Source organism: Equus quagga, chromosome 15 (assembly GCF_021613505.1).
Source record: "Equus quagga isolate Etosha38 chromosome 15, UCLA_HA_Equagga_1.0, whole genome shotgun sequence".
Lineage (NCBI taxonomy): Eukaryota > Metazoa > Chordata > Mammalia > Perissodactyla > Equidae > Equus > Equus quagga.
This window is the reverse complement of record NC_060281.1, coordinates 13,437,344-13,459,272: the sequence shown is the minus strand read 5'-3', so window position 1 is coordinate 13,459,272 and position 21,929 is coordinate 13,437,344. Positions and strand designations below refer to the sequence as shown.

The following is a 21,929-nucleotide window of genomic DNA, read 5'->3' as shown; positions in this document are numbered from 1 at the left end:
AAGATAGACAAATAGCAAATAAGAACACACAAAAAATGCTCGACATCATTGGTCATCAGGGAAATGCAAATTAGGACCACAAGGAGATACCACTACATACGCATTAGAACGGCTAAAATCGGGAAGACCTTGAACACCAGGTCAAAAAGCAACTGGAACCCTCATACATGATTGGTAAGAACGCAAAATGTTATAGCCATTTTGTGAAAACAGTTTGGCAGTTTCTGCTAAAGTTAAATGTGCATTTAACAAATGATGAAACAATTTCACTCCTAGGTATTTAGCCCAGAGAAATTAAACCACATATCCACAAAACAACCTGTGTGTGAAAGTTCATAGCAGCTTTACTCATCATTGGCAAAACTGGAGATAACTCAAATGTCCGTCAACTGATGTATAGATAAGCAAACTGTGGTACATTCATACACTGGGGTAAAAAGAAATGAGGTACTGATACATACAAGGATGAATCTCAAAAAGCATTATGCTGAGTGAAAGAAACCAGATACAGGAGACTTTATGATTCCATTTGTATGTCATTTTAGAAAAGGCGAAACTGTAGAGACACAAAACAGATAGTAGTTGCCAGAGGCTGGAACTCAAGCGGGGGATTGACTGCAAAGGGGCATAATAGAAGTTCTCATGGTGATAGCGATGTTTTACATCTAGATTTTGGTGGGGTTTGATAACCATATACATTGACCAAAACTCATAGAACTGTACACTTAAAATGAGTGAATTTCATTATATATAAGCTGTACTTCAATAAGGCGGATTTTTTTAAATTTATTGGGAAAATTGCAGGTAAAGGGTTGGGACATGTGTCCTAAATCCTAAAGTGTTGTCAGAAAACAGCAGATGTATAAAATTGAAAAACAGATGTGTAAGCATGTGATCTAGTGGCATAGAGGTAAGCTTAAGAAGAAACGGCTAAAAGAGTTAAAAAGTGGAGGGTTGGGAAGACGACCGGGGACTGAGAGGGAGTGAGTAAAATGGCTGGTGTTTGTAATAAGCTTTGTGGTTCCATCTGGACTTTTAAACTACATACATGTTCTTGCTTTGATAAATATCAAGATCACAGTTTTCTGGAGTGAGAAAGGTTTGGGAAGGCAGTGCGCCTAGTTTACCAGATGTCAAATGTTTGAAATATCCAGAAAGCCTTGGACCAAATAGAAACTAAAGTTCCCACCCAGACAGTCACTGTTTCCTGATCGCTCACAGTGCAGCGGGAACCTTCCAGGCCTACGACTCTCCATCACGCCCATGGCCTCATCCCACAGCATAAGCAGGCCCAAGCCTGTCCTTGCCTTTTCGGCCTTCTATAGAGCCTAAATTAAAGGCCATCCTTTGTGATAGCTGCGGCTGCCAGACTGTCTCTAATCTAAAAGGGGCTTCGGATTCTGTCACGTGAATTCCATCAATTATGTAAGTTTGAAATTCCACTTACTGGGGTCAGTGAAGATGTTAGGGTATTTTGACCACAGCGTCTTAGTAAGGACAAGCATTTTCAGGGCCCTGCACTTGGCTTTGTGAGTTACACAGACCGGGGTGTCACAATACCCAAGTCTGTAGTCAATTTTAATATTTTTGAACTGAACATCTAGTTCTTCTCAGGGAACAGTTAGGCATCCTTGAAACAACCTGAATACAAAGCAGCTGGTGAAATTACTATGATGCCTACACTCTGAAGGAAGGAATTTCTCTTCTCTGCAAAGAGAGAAACACACGCTTGATTAGCTTTCATTTGGAAGCTGTTAGGGAGATTTGTGTCCATTCAGACATTTGCACAAGTGACCTTTCATCTTTACTCAAACCCTTGGATCCGACAGTGATAGGTCTATAACTGGTTGTTTATACTCAAGAATTGCGCAGGGTGGAGATGCAAAATCCTGGAGACCCCTGAGGGGAGCTGAATTTCATCAGACACTACTGCCTGGAATCCCTTTCTTTTTTTTTTTTTAAAGATTTTATTTTTCCTTTTTCTCCCAAAGGCCCACCGGTACATAGTTGTGTATTTCTAGTTGTGGGTCCTTCTAGTCGTGGCCTGTGGGATGCCGCCTCAGCATGGCTAAGATGAGCGGTGCCATGTCTGCACCCAGGATCCGAACTGGTGAAACCCTGGGCCGCCGAAGCAGAGCACGTGAACTTCACTACTTGGCTGCGGGGCTGGCTCCTGCCTGGAATTTTGAGCCAAAATTTTTAGCAAGTGGAGACACCCGTCTTAAGCACAGAGGAAAGGCATTTTAGGTGAGAAGAAAAAAACTTGATGCAGCAATGAAAATAAACTATAGCTACGCGCGACAATATGATGATTCTTATGGACACCATGTTGAGGAGAAACGGCAAGACAGGAGAGCATGTGCACCAGGTGGCAGCTGGACTGGTGTGCTCTTGCGACAATCTATTGAGCTGTAGGCTATGACTTGTGCACTCTTCTGTGTGTACATTATACTTTAATAATTTTTTACAGTATACCATATAATTCTATTTGTTAGGTTCCCTCCAAAAAGCAAAACCAAACTATTGTTTAGTAATACATATAAAGGTAGTAAAAATATAAAGAGCCAGCCTAGCGATCACCTTGGGGATGCAGGAAGGAGCTTGTGATCAGGCGTCGGGCGCTGCAATCCGGGACCTTCTGAAGTGCCAGGAAGTTCGATTTCTTGGCCTAAGTAGTGCTTTTACAAGCATTTACTTTATAACTCTGCTAAACTGAATATATAAATTCTACACATTTAGACTAAAGAATTTAGTAGATTCAAACCAATCTAAATGTCTATCAATAGGGAACTATTTAAATTAATTATAAAACAGTCATGGAATGTATCATGCGCCATTTAAAATGAGGCAACTGTGGTCTTTTCTCCTTATAAGGATCTGATGCCTAAATTGTGTTCTACAAAGACAAAAGCCATATTAGAAATGAATCTGATATGAAACCACTCATATATATATTTACAGACTCTATCTCTTATCTCTGGAAGAATAGACAGAAACTAGTCAATGTTGTCTTCAGGGGAGCGGAAGCCAAATTTATATCATGTGCATTTGTTACAGTTCAAATAAAAAATATCATTTATTTTGAAAATATTTGTTTATTGCACAGTTCTTTCCAGATTTCATGTTTAGGCTCATCTTTATTGTAAAGTACTTCAGCAAAAAAGAGGAACTGGCATTCAAATATGGCTGCCTGACTACGGCCGTGTTAATTACACAAGGACTTTTCCACGCAAACATTTCTGAAGCACATATTTTGAAGCTGGCTCTGAGTTAGGCACTATAAAGAATAAAGGAAATGGGATGAAATCTAAGCCCTCAGGGAAGGGGAAGACAGTGAGGAGAAGGAGGAAAGAAGAGAGGAGATCGTTTGGCACCACTGGAATTTCTCTTCATGCGGCCATTTTATTTACGAAATGAGGTTAGGTCATATTCTTAGTCTCCACAAGTCTTAGAAGTCAACTAGAGAACACCTATTTTGTACACTATCCTGCGTGTTTAGTACTAGACGAAGTATTGCATACTTCGGTGATAGAATCTGTCTTTCTGCACCTCCACAGCTCTTCTACCATCTCTCCTTTCCTTCATCCTCAGTTTCCGAGGAGGTATAGATGTGTTCCTGGTTAGGTGGGCTTTTCACACCCCTGCTCTGTTCAATATGCATCAAGGACAATGAAAACCCAACAGATGATGCAGCTGACCTGCTGAGAGCCCCAAACAATGAGGGAAAAAAAAAAGCAGAGGACCCCTCCCCCTCTCATTGGACCAATTTCCATTCCTCGCTAAGGATGGGAGGACTAGAGTTGGGGGGTGGGAGGTGAAGATACTGGTGTGAAGAAAGACGTCTTGCCTTCTGCTTGTGACTGATTCTGATTTATCTGTGGTTATGTTCTGAAAACTGTTTCCTAAGGAAATTCTTCCAGTCATTTACCAAAACAGCTTTTTTGAATGATTGTAAAAGATTTCAGTCATCTTTCTCCCCCAGTTTTAGTGAGATATAATTTTATTGAGATGTAATTGACTTATAACATTGTATACATTTAAAGTGTACAATATAATGATCCAATACATGTATATACTGCAAAATTTTTACAATAAGCTTAGTTAATATCAATCACCTCACAAAGTTACAGATTTTTTTTCCCTTGTGATGAGAATTTTTAAGATCTACTCTTTTAGCAAGTTTCAAATATACAATATGATATTGTGAACTATAGTCATCAGGCTCTATATTCTACCTCTAGAACTTAGTTATCTTAAAACTGGAAGTTTGTACCTTTTGACCACCTTCACCCAATTCTTCCACTCTTTACCGTCTGCCTTTGGCAACAATAAATCTGATCTTCGTTTCTATGAATTTGGGAGTTTTTAAATATTCTACACATAAGTGAGATTATACAGTATTTGCCTCTCTCTCTCTGTCTGATGTATTTCACTTAGCCTAATGCCCTCAAGGTCCATCCATATGGTCGCAAAAGACAGCATTTCCTTTTTGATGGCTGTGTAGTATTCCATTGTGTGTATATATGTATATATATACATATACATATATATATATATATATATACACCCCACATTTTCTTTATCCATTCATCCAGTGATGGATACTTAGATGTTTCCATGTCTTGCCTATTGTAAATAATGCTGCAAGGAACATGGGGGTGCAGCTACCTCTTCGGGATAGTGATTTCATTTCCTTCAAATATATACCCAGAAGTGGGACTGCAGGATCATATGGTAGTTTTGCTTTTAATTTTTTGAGCAACCTCCATATTGTTTTCCACAGTGGCTGCAGCAAATTGTCTTCCTGGACCTCACAGTGCACAAGGGTTCAGATTGGGATCATCTTAAAGGACAGAAGTTTAGAAGCATTTCCGTGTTGCAGTGATCCAAACCCATGTACCTCATTTCTTCCTCAAAATCCCATTTGCTACTCTTGCCTGGCAGCGAATATTGGTGGTGAGGATGAGGGGTGTAGGTGAGGAGAAAGGGGTCTTCCTGAGGGGGATGGCCTGTGGTGGAAGGGTAGTAGCTGTTAAAATCTGCATGCACCTTCTCTTCGTAAAGATCACCCCCTGGATTTGGCCATAATGGGTGACAGCTAGGTTTGGCTGCAGGTGGTTCCACTGGAATCTGTTGGAAAAAGGGTTCTGCAGAGTTCTGGGAAGGGGAGAAGTCGTAAGGCCAGTTGGTCAGAGGAAAAGTGTAATTGGGACAATAGTTGTCATTAAGAGGATTTCTCCCCAAAGCAGCATTTTTATTCCATGGCTGCAGATCACTGTAGTCAGGGAAGACTCCGGAGACCGGCTGAAGCAGCTCCCCACTGCTGCAAAGCCGACCACTGGGCAACTTGCACTTCTCATAGAGCTTGGTGGGGCCCAAGGTGGAAGTGGGGTCTGCCATATTAGCGGCTCCCCCCAGACCATAACCCTTGGAGAGGGATAAGCAATCATTCAGTGACTTCTGCTGGGGCATGTTACCTATTAAATGTCCACTGTAACCGCCCGACAATTGGACGCCTTCTTGGAAAGACCAGGTTAAAGGTAAATTTCCCCAAGTCTGCATTTCCCCTGGAAGAGACTTGAAAGAAAAGCGAAAAGCTCACGTTAATAAGTCAAGCAAATCAACACTACTACCACTGGTACCCCCGAGTTACTCTGGACAAGCCAGCACTCTGGCGGATCCTCATTCCTCACATTCTTGAAGCACAAACACACAGCACAGTTTTCCACAACCACTCAAGACCTGAAAGAGGCTAAGCCTGCTGCCATTTCCACTGTAAGCCTCCAACCCAGGGAAGGCAGGCTCTCCCTTTATCCTGAGGAGACGTGAGTGTGTTTACAACATTCCACCCTCAAACGCAAATCCGATGTCCCAACGGCCTTGGTGAGAACTTCTACGGGCTTCTTTAAGAAAACTCAAACTATGGCTTCGAAGGTTTATTTTATGCTCAGTACAACTGTCAGGGGATCTCTCTCTCTCTGTCTCCCACACACACACATGCACACATTATCATTTCCCTCCTTATCTATCTTTTAGTGCTATTTGGAGTCTGCGACATTAGGGTTGTTCTTTTTTCTCTCAAGAGACTTTTCTCTGAATTCACGGGAATTTCGTTGGATCATAAATAGGACCTCTAGAATATGAAGTGGTCAATTTATTTTTATAAATGAAGGAAGTATATTGTCCTCCAGTGAGTCACAGGAAAAGAATCTGGCTAAGAATTAAGTTGTTTATGCAGACTATAGACCAATAAGAGGATAGAGGAGGAGAGACTCGACCAGAGAGAGTAAGGGAGGAAACGCCCTCCACTTGTCCCGTGGCTGGGAGAAGAGATGAGGGACCAGCCATTTGGGCTCGGGGCGCACACTTCCCTACCACAGACTCAAATTACATTTTTTTTCCTATGTAAGCTACATTTAGAGCCTCCAGGGAGACCAGCTCCATCTCTGTTCTCCGAAAAGAAACGTGGAGCATGAAACTGTAGGAAAGTGCAGAAGGTGCTATCACTATTAAGCAGAGAAACCCACAAATCTATAGTCATCATAGAGCCGCAGCCTTCACACCACAGTGTGGCTGCAGGGAGGGGCCTCCAGCCCCGCCCCCCCGATGACCATCATTTCAGAAACCTCCTGGTTATTTCATCTGGGTAGAATATGCTGAGGAAATAAACTGTTTAGTGAAGAATAGAAATTCGGGGTGGGGGGGAAAGCACGAGGCTAATATTTTGTGGAGACCATTTCAGTTAATTTTGATTCTAACAGAATCAAAATACAGAGTGCCAAATATAGATTAAGGACTAATTCAAGCCTCTTTTTTTTTTTTTTTTTTTGAGGAAGATTAACCCTGAGCTAACTACTGCCAGTCCTCTTTTTGCTGAGGAAGCCTGGCCCTGAGCAAACATGTGTGCCCACCTTCCTCTACTTTATATGTGGGACGCCTACCACAGCATGGCTTGCCAAGCGGTGCCATGTCCACACCTTGGATCCCAATCAGCGAACCCCGGGCTGCCAAGAAGCGGAACATGCGAACTTAACCGTTGCACCAGCTGGCTGGCCCCTCAAGCCTCTTTTTAATTATTGTCGGGAAGATGATTTTAGAATTCCATGGAATTTACGGTTGACAGTATGCCACCAAGATGGTAGAAATTAAGAGGAAAACCTCACATTCCATTTCTTTGGTGGATGCTTGCTGGTAGATGAGCCTGTAAGATTTTTAGCTCTCATCCATAGGTAAGGGACCTGGGAAATCTACTGCTCCCGTCGTAGGGGTGGCAAATTGCCGCATGTTTTCAACACACAGGGGAGGGTTACCTTTGTCTCGGGGCCCCCCTTGAGCTGCAGGGAGCCGGAGGAAGATGCTGACTGCGCCTTCTTCATCGCTCTTCTTGCCTCCGCTTCCAATTTGGTTTCTGGTCTCGGATGATCATGCTCTCCCTTTGACTTAAAGGAGACAAGGAGAGAAATAAATGACTAGATTGTACGTCACTGTGTGTCCAGTTTCACCCTGTGCTCTGCCATCTGACTGGGTGTTGCTGCCACCAACTACCAGAACCAGATGGGACCAGCCTTTGCAATTCCTCCAAAGCCCACTATGCACCTTCTGGCCCACCTGCCTGTGCCCTTGAGGCTGCTTCTCCCCGCGGCTCCTCTCCCCCACCTGGCAAAGTCACCTTCGTAGCGATAACAAGGAACGCTTATTACACACCGCCTCACGCCATCTTCACACAATCTCGGGAGGTCCAGCCCATTATTATCACCCCCAGTTTACAGAATAGGAAACTGAGGCATGGAGAGATCCCACCACCTAGGTAACCTCCCCTAGTAAGCCGGGAGCTAGGATTCCAAGTGTGCCGGAGCCAGCTGAGCCGAGAGCCAATTGTAGACCTTCAGGAAATTCGTGAGCTGGTTGTTAAAAATGGCTGGGAGCTTGAAATCAGCCCTGGTGGGAACGGGTTACATCACAGAAATGGGCAAACCCTATCAATCAGCGCATTTCTTTTTCAGAGGGCAGGTCAACCAGCGCTCCGCTGACCCAAACCCAGGCAGCCTGCTGCCAGATGCTGCTCTCCATCACTGTACACACCTCCGCCCCCATGAGAACTTCCTCCTGTCCACATTTTACAGAAAACTGGGGCTCAGGGGAGTCAAGTAAGGGGTGCGGGTCTACAGAGCTGGGTGGAAGTGAGTGGTGTTCAGCCTGGGAAGTTGTGGAAGTCTGCCACCTGCCGCAGCCCTGAACCAGCCCCAGTGGATCAGATTACTGAGCACCGCCTCCCGTACAGAGGCCGAGGTGGAGGCAGCTGCTGCCCTGCCCTCCAAGGGTCCAGCACCTGATGCCTGTCGAGGGGTGGGGTACAGATGGTTGCTCCCCCAACTGGGCCTCAGGGGTGGTGCAGGTTTTCATTCACCTGTGCACCTCCTGCATGAAACTCCTCCTCACACCCTGCAAATCCTTCTCGAATTAAAGAGAAACCCTATCTCATAACTCGAACTCCAAGCCAACCTGGAAAAAGATGAAGCGTCCGTCGTGCCTCCAGAAGTTGGTGACCGGGAAGCCCCCGTGGCCTCGGCAAGGAATCAGCTTCAGAGGAGCTTCGCAGTTGGGACAGCGTTTCCCTGCAAAAGAGCAGAGGAAGGGGACCGCGGCCGCTGAGCCATGCAGCTGACGCCTGAGCCTGCGCAGTGCTGACGGCTTCAGCCTCGCCGCCAGGATCAGAATGGCAGCGAATACACATGGGCAGAATTTTCTGGGCTTCCATCCACTGGGCACTACTCCTGACCCCAGGAGGCTGGCCACCCAAATGTCCCAGACGCATGTCACCCGTGGGGAGAGCCAGCAGATGCCACAGAGTGGGAGAGTCCCCAGGTCAGAGAGAGCTCTCCAGAGCTGAAACTTCATCCTCCTTCTTTACTGATATTCGAAAATCTTTGCAGAGAAGAGGAAAAAATTATTTCATTTCACGATTAGAACTAAGGGTCAAGGGACAAAGCCGCATGGGAGAGAGAACACAGCTTCTAAATTTTCACAAAGTGTAGGTATCCGATAGCAGATCCCGCCCCGAGAGCAGGTCTTGAAGACAAATTACAAGGAAAGGACATGAAGTAACTTGAGGCCTGAAATAGGCAAGGCGCAGGGAATGCTGAACGCATCTATTTCACAATCTGATGAATCTGATAAAAAACCAAAATGAGCAAATATTTCAGCATGTGATTACGGCATGGAATGGAACATAATCTCAAACCGAGTCCACTGCTCCCACCCCCCATCAAAGCACTCACTGAGATCCTTCAGGGACCCATCCCCCAAGACGGGGGGTGGCAATCTGATAAATGACTTTCTCCTAAACTTTATGGGGGTGCAGTGATGAATTTATGCTAGTCCCCTAAGTGACACAGTTTCCTTTGAACAGACGCCTTGAGTCAGGTGCCTTAATCCAAGGGAGCAGTTCTGGGTTTTTTTTTTTTTTTTTGAGAAAGATTAGCCCTGAGCTAACTGCTGCCAATCCTCCTCTTTTTGCTGAGGAAGGCTGGCCCTGAGCTAACATCCGTGCCCATCTTCCTCTACTTTATATGTGGGACACCTACCACAGCATGGCTTGCCAAGCGGTGCCATGTCCGCACCCGGGATCTGAACCGGCGAACCTGGGCCACTGAAGCGGAACGTGCGCACTTAACTGCTGAGCCACCAGGCCGGCCCCCAAGGGAGCAGTTTTAATGGTGGGTGCTCTGGACATGGCAGATCTGTGGGGCAGATACCCATGGGGGACGTCTGGGCAGTCCCCCATGGGGGACAAGGGGGCTGGTTGGCTCTCCTTAATATGTTCTACCTAAGAACAACCTTGTTCCTACACAGGAGCACTGCAATGTGAAGGCTGAGCCCTCGGGATGTACTGGAATGTAGTGGCCCATTGGGGTAGGAGCATCTGTATGGATGCCAGCTTCCTCTCCAATACCAGGGAGCCCCACTCACTCTGCTGCTTCTGCCGGGCTTTGTCACAGATGGCAGGTCTCAGGTAGATCTTGCGCCCCTCTTCCACAGAGCAGTTGCGGCTGCACACCACCACGCCCAGGCAGGACTTCTTGAGGATGCGTGAGTTGTGGTTGTTCGTGTTGCGCATGGCCCAGCTGCTCAGGTGCCGCTGCGCGTTCCTGTCCTCTGAGCTGTAGATGTGCTTCTCGTAGGAATCTGGCCATTCCTGGAACCAGTCGGTCTTTTTCACATTCTGATAGAAACACAGAGAATACCATTATATTTTAAGCTGGAAAACACAACTGCCCATCATGGTGAAGTCAATAGACGTGAAGGTTGTTTTGGCCCTCCAGAGCTGAGTGACAGGTGGGCAAAGACCATCCTGGATTTAATTCTGTCGGTGGGATCTGGGCGCACAGGACAGCAGCAGCGACGTAACTGCCGTGCCTACCGAACGTTTGCTCCCTGGACCAAAATGAGCTGCAAGTGAGCTCCTCTGAGCTCTACCCGGTTGATATTTCTCTAGCCCTTGATAACAATTGTTCTGACCATTTCTCACTCAGAATTTTTGACGGTGAAGTAATATTATTGTGCTCTTACACAATTACTGTGGAAAACATTGCGGTGGGGTAGTGAGATAATGTCTCATACCACATGGTAGTTACCTTATTGGGAATGCTAAGGGTTTATGTCAAGTCACCAGATAAGCAGTGGGAGGACTAGAGAGCTGCAGTGCAGGAGGGTACTGAGAGCTATTTCCTCCCCTGCAATTCTTCTTTTTTCTCTACTCCCATATTCGTGTGCCTCCAACAAGGCAGAAGAGTAAGGAGAGTTTACTTTTACTGGAAACTTCTATATTCTTGCCCAGGACTGACACTATGAACATCTAATTAAGCTCTCCTTTAAAAGGTCAGGGACACAGACACTCAATCCTTACGGCCTAAGTTCTTTGGCTTTCTGTGCTTTTGTTTCCTCATCTTTACAATAAGGATAACGAGACTTGCCTACCTCCAGAGCGGTTCTGAGAATTAAATAGGATAATATATAAAAAATACTTAGCACAGCACCCAGCATGGAATAAGCTCTTAGTTCCTGATGTTGTCGCTCCCATTTCTTAGGCCCTGCTTTGGTGCACAAATGTTCCATGTAACAGATCCCACCTACTTCTTAGAGTGAGAATCATTAAGCAGTCTCAGAAGACAAACTCAGGCTGTGCCCATCCCAACAGCTTCCAGAGATCTGGCATGGTCTAAAAACATTTTTCAAGAAGATTCTGGAAGGTCAGAAAAGAAGATTCTAGAAGGTCCGGAAGGGGAGATCAGGCTGCCTCTCGTTTGCTCCTCCAACAGGAAAACCCAGCATAGAACATGAGACAGGAAAGATAAGACGTTTTAGAAGGAAAAAAAGCAAACATCAGCATCAGGATGGAAGGGCAGCACAGGGAAGTTGGTATTTATTCGGTTAGATTTCAAGTTTAGAGGTGCCAAAGAACTTTGTAACATAAGACTGTCTCTGAAGCCTCATTATGCTCTTCCATAAAGTGGAGACATTGATAAAACATGCTTCCAAAAAGTACTGTAAAGAGCAGATGTGTTGTAAACTGAACTTTTATGTAATGCTAGCTGTCATTTGAATGGAATGTCATGGGAACTGAGGTGGGTCTGAGGAAATATAAATGAGAGGTTTCACATACATGAGAGGTGGTACTAGTTAATGGCTAAGGGCTGGGGTCTGCAAATTAAGGCCCATGGGCCAAATCCAGCCCACTGCCTGTTTTGGGGGGGTTTTTTGTTTTATTCTGTTTTGTTTTGTTATTTGAGGAAGACTGGCCCTGTGCTAACATCTGTTGCCAATCTTCCTCTATTTTATGTAGGACACCACCATGGCTTGACAAGCAGTGCTAGCTAGGTCCACATCCAGGATCCAAACCAGCGAACCCCAGGCTGCTGAAGCAGAATGCATGAACTCAACCACTACACCACCCAGCCAGCCCCCCACAGCCTGTTTTCATAAACAAAGTTTTATTGGAACGCAGCCATGTTCATTCATTTAAGCATTGTCCGTGGCTACTTTTACACTACAGCAGAAGAAAGTCGTTGCAGCAGAGACTGTTATGGCCCACAAAGCCTAAAATATTTACTATCTTGGTCTTACAGAAAGCTTGCCGCCTCAGTGCCTCCACTTTCTACTCTGTAAGACAGAGGTAACAGGAGTACTTACCTCACAGATTGAACCAGTTAACATACACAAGGCACTTAAAACAGCACCTGGCACATAGCAAGTTCCGTATCAGTGTTAGTTGTTACTCTACTAGATCTGGGGCCACACACACTCAGACAACGAGGTTGTAAAAGCCACCGGCATTCAGGAGCGCGAGAAGACCCATAGACAGGTTACGTCATGCCTTAAACCTTGCCAAGCCAAATCCAGGGCAGGAGCCCAAGCACCTACAAAACAAAAGCTTAATTGGTGCAACTCTTGTCCCAGGACCTCTTTCTCTGAGCAATGACAACGGCTAGCCCTTCATGCACTGCACTGAACTGCTGTGGTGCAGGAAGGGGAAGTTGCTCGAGAAGATAAGGGATGAAGGAGTGTGGGGGCTGGAGAAGTCCCCTCTGGTCCATCAGGGAGCTACAGCAGAGTCACCAGCAGAGAGCCAAGGCCAGGCCAAGATGCTGAACGGACCGTCGGCTTTTTCCAGGTCTTTCCCTCTCTCCCTTAATTCCCTGGTAATTCTGAGCTGGAGAAGACTCGGTGTCCCAGGCTGACAGAAACAGCTCCGCAGCCCCATCTCTGCTCTCTCCACCCAGCTCCTCTTCTCTTCCTCCGACCTCCAGCTCCAGATGGTGCTCTCTTGTTTTCTGTCACAAAAATGCCATAGAAAGCCTACTATTTTATCTTCGGAAATAATAAAAATGCAGGTTAAAGTGTTAAAATGTGCACCTTTCCTAACAATTCGGACTATAACAGTATACTGGTGGACTTGAATTATTCAAATGCGAAGCATGGTTGTAGGGTAGCATAGACAAGGGCAGGATGGACTTGGAGAAAAGCTGAGATTTTCCAATCTTAAAGGTGAGCAGTCTGTTCAGGCTGGTCAGAGCCGCAAAGCCCCCAAACCAGGAAGAGGAGAGTTATTTGTGAGAGCACATCAGAGTTTCCAGTAAAAGCGGAGGCTCTCTGGCTACCGCAGAAGATAGGATCTCCACCATCTTTGTTTTTTCACTTTCTCTCAGTTTAATATATATTTTGATCTCCCTTCCAAAGGCTTCCTCTTTGACCCATGGATTATCGAGGAATACATTATTTAGTTTCCATATATTTACAGATTTTCTTGTTGCCTTTTGCTATTAATTTCTAGTTTGATTCCATTGTAACTGGAGAACACAGTGTGTTTCCAATTATTTTAATAATGTCGAGGTTTGTGAGAGGGCTCACAATGTTCTCCATTCCACCATCTTTTTAGCTTTTTTTTTCAACAGCCCATCACTGGCAACCTAATTTTCCAATTCTATTAATAATGAAGTAACGATTTTGACAACATATGGACTCGAGAAAATTCCTAGGAGTAAATGTGTTGACACCAAACTATTACTTTGGCTGTTTATTCATGCCCAGTCTTTTGATCTGGACTCTTACTGGGATCTTTGACATCTTCTGACATTGAAATTAAGAGAAAACACAGATTCCAATAATACAAAGCGACCCAGATGTCAAAAGAATGATAGCGACCTCTGAAAGCCGTGTAAATGTAAGGCACCAGAGAGGTAAAAGTTAAAAAGAAAGAATAATCATTTCTTAATCTTGTTTTGCAAATCCTCACAAAACATTTTCTTCTTTTCAGGTCTTTTGTTTACTTTAATTTCTAACTTTTCATGAGTAACTCTTTGTTTTTCCTCTTGGTTAAGAAGTTTATAATTTAAAGGGAATATTCTCAAGGTTTCCAACATGTAAATCTAACTAATTTATATTTTATAACCTCATGAGTAACTTCATTGGGGGTTTAATTAATATTTCTATGACTTCTGTAATTTTTTTACTGAGACAATCTTCTAGCTCACTCAAAATCTTTGAAACGCTATGCAATCATAGAGCATTCTTCATTCTCCCCTCATTTTAATTTACTTAACTAGTTGAAGCTTTATATTCATTATTATACTATTATATAAAACTAATAAATTAAAATCAATATTCTGAAATAAGGTATCAAAAATATCTACGTTATCATGTTATTATATTAAAAGTGGTTTTCACTTGGAATATAGTCCGCTTTCATATAGAGCAATTATCTGCCGGGTTTTCTCTAAGGACAAGTATAGCTTATTAATTCCTTATAAATAAATGTTTCCAAATAAAACAGGGATAGCAAACAGATACGGCTTTAAGCAAGTCAGATAGAGGGAAAAATTAGATGTTTTTTATGGAACACAGAAAAAAATTCAACCGGTGTTTCAATGTACGTGTAACTTCTCAGGAACATCTACTGAGCCAACTGGAAACCAAACTCCAAGTGGTATCAAAGGGAGAAATTCAATTCAACAAATACAGTTGAGTTAACGCAAGAATTACTCCTTATGCTAATCCTGCAATTTCCTCCCTTTGTTAAAGGGTCAAGATTCAGGACAAAAAGTTCATTTGCTCAGACTACACTAAGATTACCTACTTGTCTTTTATCTTCTCCCTTCCCTTTCCCATTCTACCAAGTAAGGGACCTCCTGGCAGGCACCCAGAGGAGAATCTCTGCTACCAGAGATGCGGTAATGCTCCTATCACCGTCACACCAGAAGCACAGGGTGGCAGAAGAATTCTGGCCCCAATAGTGGTGGAGTCAACGACCATGGGGGCCCATTTGGGTGGAGCTGTCTCAGGAAATTCAAAAGACCTTGCGATCAAGGAGAATGCTGGCCGAAGAGGACAAAGTCATGAGTGTCCTGGTCAGACCAACAACAACATGACCTGACCAGGCAGTCAGATAATAATTGACAAGAAATCCAGAGTCTGGTTTACCTGTTAGCTCCCTAGCAACAAGACACATCTGCGTACTACAACCGGCTCCTTCTGACTACATTTAGCCACAGGAATTCACACCAAGAGGTCAAAGATTCACTTTTGCTCGTAAGTTTAAGGCAAAGGAAATTTTGCTGCCTAAACCATGGTCCGGGAATCAACTAAGTGAAGATGTGGCCTCTTTGTGCTTGACTCACTGGGTTTTGGGTTGGCCTGTATTTATGTTTAGCCGATGTATGTTTTTATGTGTTGTCTACAAAAAATATACTTAAACCTTGGAATTTTGTGAAAGACTTAGGGTGGCTTGGGCCATGAGTTTTATCTGAAAACTGCTCATTCTTAGGAACAAAATGATTCAGGGTGTTTGTGTACTGTGGCGCTATGGAACACCCTGTATTTCTGCTTTGAGAAATTCGCTGGTGTTAGGAACAGAGTGGGTGCTCTTATCTGAAGTGGGTACTAACAGGGGAGAAAGGAACTGATTTTCTTCCTAATTTTCCATCAGAAGCAAAACAAAGAAATTTCTTAGGGAATTCAAGCTCTCAAGTATTACAATCAGTATTAATAAGAATATGACTCTTTTCAGGACCATGTAAGGAAATTTTGTTTTTTGTGAGGAAGATTAGCCCTGAGCTAACTACTGCCAGTCCTCCTCTTTTTGCTGAGGAAGCCTGGCCCTGAGCTAACATGCGTGCCCATCTTCCTCTACTTTGTACGTGGAACGCCTACCACAGCATGGCGTGCCAAGCGGTGCCATGTCCGCACCCGGGATCCGAAGCGGCGAACCCCGGGCTGCTGAGAAGCGGAACGTGCGAACTTAACTGCTGCACCAACGGGCCGGCCCCAGGAAGATTTTTAATGAAGCTGAGTCTAAATCAACACCAGACATTTGCTGCTTGGACCGAGCAGTCTCTAAAGCAGTTATATTTGAGCTTTTAAAATGCAAATGTAATTTAAGGGGAATAGGAAGGGAAAGCAAAATGGGTGTAATTACGTTGGCCTGGAATAGAGAGCTTTATCAAGGACAATTTTGAGTGAGCTAAGTGCCCGCAGTTCTGGGCTAGGCTCCCTGGGGGCTGGATTAAGGAGATAAGCTATCAAAATAACCACAAGTTAGGAGTGTCCAGAAACAAGTGAAACAAAGATTTATAATGACATATATGCAGGTGAAAGGAGGAAACGGACATGAAACAAATATACGGGAGGAATGATTCAGCCAGGGCAACTAGACTCTCTGCACCCTGGATCTGATCACACTTTCCAGCCGCGTAAGCCCCGTGGCTTCACACTGCCTATGAATTAACCAAATCCTCTCAGGACGGCCTGCGTCCAAACCACCTTTCCAGCCAGTAGCCTCCCTTATCTCCTTGCCAAAGGCCTGTGCACAAGCTCCCTCAAATGTAGACTTTGACTCGCCTTCAGACTTGGATACCCTGCTCTGCCCCCATTGTCTTGTCTGCTTTCTTCACCTGCCCTAATCCTCTCACCTTTTACGATGTTCGTCTCCAGAGAAAGCGCACCGCCACATGCTCTGCTTTGCTCCCCAGGCCTGAGTCACGCTGAATTACATAGTCCCTCTTTCAAGCACCTCTAGCTTTTTTCTATATGGCTTTGATTCTCTGTTTAGGCACTGATCTTGTCCCACTAGCCCAGAAGATCATGAGCCCTTCCATGGAAGGTCAACAGCTTAATGGCCCCTGCATCCCTGAGCCTGCTCCAGCGTCTGGCACATTCCAGTCACTCAAAAATGCTTGATGACCTAACGAGGACATCATCATTCACTCTGGCCAAAATTAACCCATAAATCTGGACGTATCCGAGATGTCAAAGGGATACGGCGTTTCCAGGACCAGAAGATGCAATTAGCATTCGGGTGACCATTCTGAAACTTGAAGCATGTGAGTGGATTAACAGGAAAGCAATTTGTCTACAAGTTGAAGGATTTGCCCACGTGTTGCAGAAGTGATAATTCTGGCAAGAATATAAAATTATGAAAAATAAACTATAAAGTCTTTGTATGAATGGAACAGAGGATAAAATTAGGGGAATTATAATAATAACAAGCCATTGCATTTGATCCTGTAAACCGCCTTTTTATGCCCAAACAGGTGGTCTGGGAAACATTAATTGTCTGAAGGGCTCCCTGAAAAGAAGGCTCCATGGTCAAAACCAAGCTAGGACAGTATCGCCTACCATGGCCTCCTCTTGGAGAGCCACCAATGCACGGATGATGAGAAGTCTCTGAGTCTACACTAAGGAAATCTGCTTAACTGTGTCGAACATAGTATTTCTCTTTTTCTTTCTTTACAACACCCATTAAAATTCTTTGTAACTTATACTCTACAGAACATGGTTTGAGAAACACTGTTCCAAACAGCTTAAAGATTTAGGTGGGTTATATAAGAAATTACTATTTTCATTTCACAGAGGAGATAACTAAGACTTTAAAAAAATTGGTTTGGGGGCCAGCCCCGTGGCAGAGTGGTTGGGTTTGCACGCTCTGCTTTGGCAGCCCAGGGTTTCACTGGTTTGGATCCTGGGCGTGGACGGAGCACTGTTCACCAAGCCATGCTGAGGTGGCATCCCACATGCTACAACTAGAAGGACCGACAACTAGAATATACAGCTATGTACTGGGGGGATTTGGGGAAAAGAAGGAAAAGTTTAAAAATAATAAAATAAAATAAATTGGTTTGTTTCGAGTCTCACAGACTATGAGCAATGGAGCCACTCATTAATGAATTTCATATTTGTTGTTCATTGTTTACTATGTGCCAGGCATCGTGGTGGGCACCAGGCTGACAGTTCTAGAATGCAGGCCACCTTCCAAATCTCAGGTCACAAAATCCTAGACTATTAGAATTAAAAGGGTACCTGAGAGAGCATTTAGTGCAACCACCTCATCCTCAGAAGAGGAAAGAGAGACTCCGAACAGGGAATTGTCAGGGCTGGCCTTGTGGTGTAGTGGTTAAGTTTGTGCACTCCACTTTGGTGGCCAAGCGTTCACAGGTTCGGATCCTGGGCAGAGACCTAGCACCGCTCGTCAAGCAGCTCATCAAGTGGCAGCGTCCCACATACAATAGAGGAAGATTGGCAACAGATGTTAGCTCAGGGCCAATCTTCCTCACAAATAAAAAAAAGAAAAAGGGAATCAACTCCCTGAGTCTCTATAATAAAAAGAGGCAGAACTGGAATTCAAAGCCAGGGTGTTGTCTCCAAGCCCCGTGCTTCTCCTGGTACACACTCAACCTCCAGATATGCTCACAAAGTATAAAGGCCATTATGCTTGGAAATCTTTCCAAGGCCTTTTATTTTTCACCTCAACTGGCTCTTGATAAGATTTCAGAGCTGGTATGAACCCAGCTGAGGATGGCGTTGTCTCTGCTCAGAAAATGTTAAGGGACTTTTGCACTGTTAATAATTTCCCTGGCATAATTAACAAATTGAAGGGCACTTAGCAATTTCCACGAGCAATCGAACCTTTCCTATGAGCTACAGATGATATATTTCCAAACCTGAATGTGTATTTTTGTCACTCATATCTCAGTTGAGCATCTTGGGTAGCTGAGAATGCTTTTATTCCTGGAAACTCATGTTGGAACATGAACTTTTATGAGCCCCGAGTTTCCCTCCAGGGAAGTGGTTCTTCCTTTCTTTACCTACGGATCTGATGATTGATACAGATCTTCCGTCCCAGAAAAAATGCATGTTAGTACACAGTTTCGCCCGCCATTTCAGGGGTTCTCAGACTCCCATGAAACCCCTGTGCTGGGATGTGACATTGCAACCTCTTCTCTGTACCTGCTTACCTAAACTCTTGATTTTGAGGCTGCCCAGCTTCCATTTGGGTGCTACAATCATGAAATTAGGAATAGGCGAAAATGTGGGTCCCTGACCCAGGAATGATTAAAATTTACCTTAAAGTTTCCCCTAAAACAGCTATAATAATCATAATACCAATTAAGGGCAACTACAAACATAAACCGCTAGCGTAGATATTTGCACGATTTAGCTGTGGTTTATTCAACCATCCTTAAATGAATGGAAAGTAGGGCACACTTTATGCCCTCCAGCTCTCTCGAGACCCACCAAGAGAGAATGTAGGGGGGAAGTTAAGGAGAAACGTAAAGAGAAACAAAAGAAAACCTTCAGGAGCCGGCCCTGTGGCCGAGTGGTTAAGTTCACACGCTCCGCTTCGGCGGCCCAGGGTTCAGATCCTGGGCGCAGACACGGCACCACTCATTAGGCCATGTTGAGGCGGCATCCCACATGCCACAACTAGAGGACCCACAACTAAAATATACAACTATGTACTGGGGGGATTTGGGGAGGAAAAAAAAAGCAGGAAGAAAATCTTCATTAGAGTGAAATTTGGAATGATCTGGAAGTCTTCAGTAGCATGAAATCTGGAAAGATTATAAATCAAGCCTGTGGAATCTCCATTCCCTCTCCCCTGTTTGGGATAATTCAAATTTCTTGTTCCCCAGACTCGGCAGACTACCTCACCGTTTCATTACATGGTGCTGGTGATCTCCAGTCTTAGCCTTCTTATTTATGTTTTCAAACAACTCCCAGTGAAAACATTCTTCAAACGCCAAAAACAGAGGTCAAGGAAGTCCGCTTTAAATAACTAATGTTTTCCACCAAAATAAGAGTTAAAAAGTCGATTGCCAAAAATGAAGGCAAAGAAAATATGAAATGAAAGTCATTCTATAGCTGGAAAGAAGCCCAGTGTGCAAGTACTGTGTATTACTTAGGAAAATTCTAGAAGAGCATGCCATATGCTAGAAGAGCACTATCATTTGGACATTCCAGTTACAGATTTAGTTTTAAACCATTATTATAGCAAATAAGGTTGTATAAAAACTTGCACTGGGGCCGGCACTGGGGCCGGCCCTGCGGCCGAATGGTTACGTTTGCGCCCTCTGCTTCGGCGGCCCAGGGTTTCGCTGGTTCAGATCCTGGGCGTGGACATGGCACTGCTCATCAGGCCATGCTGAGGTGGCGTCCCACATGCCACAACTAGAAGGACCCACCACTAAAAATATACAACTATGTACCAGGGGGCTTTCGGGAGAAAAAGGAAAAATAAAATCTTAAAAAAAAAAAAAACTTGCGCATTACAAAGAGTTAATCTACAGGCAAATACATTATCACGGGTTTTATCCTACTAGCTGGCCAGGGCGGGTGTGACCTCAGCCAAGCCAGCTTTGAAAGAGAAGGGAGGTAGCATTTTCTTTGCTTCAGTCTATACCTGGGGCAGTCTGGTCGGCAAAGACTCGCTCAAGTTGTAAGTCTCGACATCTCCTCTTAAAATTCCTCGGCCAGATGTCCAGCCGCAGCTCTGGAGGAGTTTGTCTGCTCGGGACCCTCACCAATTTCCTTCCAGGTCTTAGCACATTGACAGTCAAGGCTCCAGAGCCAAATGCTGAAGGCAGATTCTTACCGCAAGTACCTACCTGTGGCAGTTTCATATCATTAATATCCCAGCTTAATATCTCTTTGTCCTCAGAACCAAAGTCTTCAGGTTGCATGATAAAGTCAGGTCACCCACAGGGTCCGTCTATTCAGCTCCCCTCAGAAGTGCCTGAGAATCTGGCTCTCAAAGGCTCTTAATACGGTTGGATCAGTCCGCTCAAGCAGCTTAGACCAGGAGACTGTTTTCTGACACTAAAAAACAAATGATAGTAATACTGACCATTAAAGAGATCCAAATCAGGGCTTGTCTGCCAGGAAAATCTGTTTTGTTGGCATTTTTGCGAGCACTAATGTACGAATAAAAACAAAATGTAGATGCTGTTAGCAGTCTTGCAGAAATAAAGCTTGACCATGGGGGACCAGAAGCACGGCGATCATTGCTTTCTCCTTCGGGTTTGGGCTTCCTTTCTCGTTGCTGGACCCAGGCTGTGAGGCCTTGGTAGGGACTGTTGTCACCTGTAAGCAATGGTTAGGACCTTTCCCTCCGTATACCTGTGTTGGGCGGAAGGGAGAGCTGGCTTGGAGTTGCTTCCACAGAAATGCCTTCATATGTTAGCGAAGGTGTGGTTAAAGTTACAAGAGAGAAACATCACAACAGAGGTGTCTAGGAGTATTTTTTTAAATCCAAATTACCATAGGGATCAATTTTGGTCTCCTCAATAAATCCAGTGTGCACTTTCCAGCTTCAAATATTATCAAATGATATCCTCATATCAGATTCCTCTAAAACCTCGGTGTTATTGACATTTTGGACCTGATAATTCTTTATTTGGGGGGTTATCTTGTACATTGTAGGATGTTTAGCAGCATCCTTGGTCTCTGCCCATTAGACGTTGGTAGCATTCCACTCTTACTTGTTGTGATAACCAAAAATTTCTCCAGACAATGCCAAAGGTCCCTTGGGGAGGGGGAAAATTGTTTGAGCACCACCACTCTAAAATAGCGTTTCTCAACTTTGTTTAACTCAAAGCACCTTCAAGACGTTCTGACTTTTATCTTAGCGATCTCCTTCTTCCTTGCGGCCCACAAGAAAATTCTGCATCACTTTACTTTGATTAAATTGGATTATGTAAACGATAGATATTCACAAACGTTTCTGCCAACTTCATTCTTTACCCCATGAGAACTACTGCTCTAGTTTCTAGCTATAGTTGGTTAAAGAGGATTTAGAAAGAAAGAAGGAAAGAAAGAGAGGGAGGGAGGGAGGGAGGAAGGAAAGAAAGAAAGAGAAGAAAAGCAAGAGAAAGTTCTATCCTGAGAAAAAAACTAATCATTTTGCAGATGCAAGGTGCTTGTTAGTAGAAGATGAAATGAACATGTTGACATGCGTAACATTTCTATCCGTTGGTGCTCTTGTGAAAACAGGGGAGAGGATGTTACGTGGAATCACTTACTAGTAAACTCAAACTACAAATTAGATTAATAGTCTCAACCTTAGGAAGTCTCGTGTGCTCTGTTCTTGGTTATTTAACTTT

At 44.2% G+C, this 21,929-nt stretch overlaps 1 protein-coding gene across 2 annotated transcripts in view; it reads right to left on the bottom strand.

Annotated features, from left to right (window-relative positions):
- Positions 1-4,003: 4,003 nt before the first annotated feature.
- GCM1 (glial cells missing transcription factor 1) overlaps positions 4,004-21,929 on the bottom strand; it is a 36,448-nt gene continuing 18,522 nt past the window's right edge. For both annotated transcript variants that reach the window (XM_046640624.1, XM_046640625.1), the window contains exons 2-6: positions 20,436-20,646; positions 9,970-10,222; positions 8,503-8,615; positions 7,311-7,439; positions 4,004-5,577 (exon numbers count right to left, since the gene is read on the bottom strand). In XM_046640624.1, the coding sequence (XP_046496580.1) occupies positions 4,840-5,577; positions 7,311-7,439; positions 8,503-8,615; positions 9,970-10,222; positions 20,436-20,510 (1,308 nt within the window). In that variant the 5' untranslated portion in view covers positions 20,511-20,646 and the 3' untranslated portion in view covers positions 4,004-4,839. The remainder of the gene's footprint in view (positions 5,578-7,310; positions 7,440-8,502; positions 8,616-9,969; positions 10,223-20,435; positions 20,647-21,929) is intronic.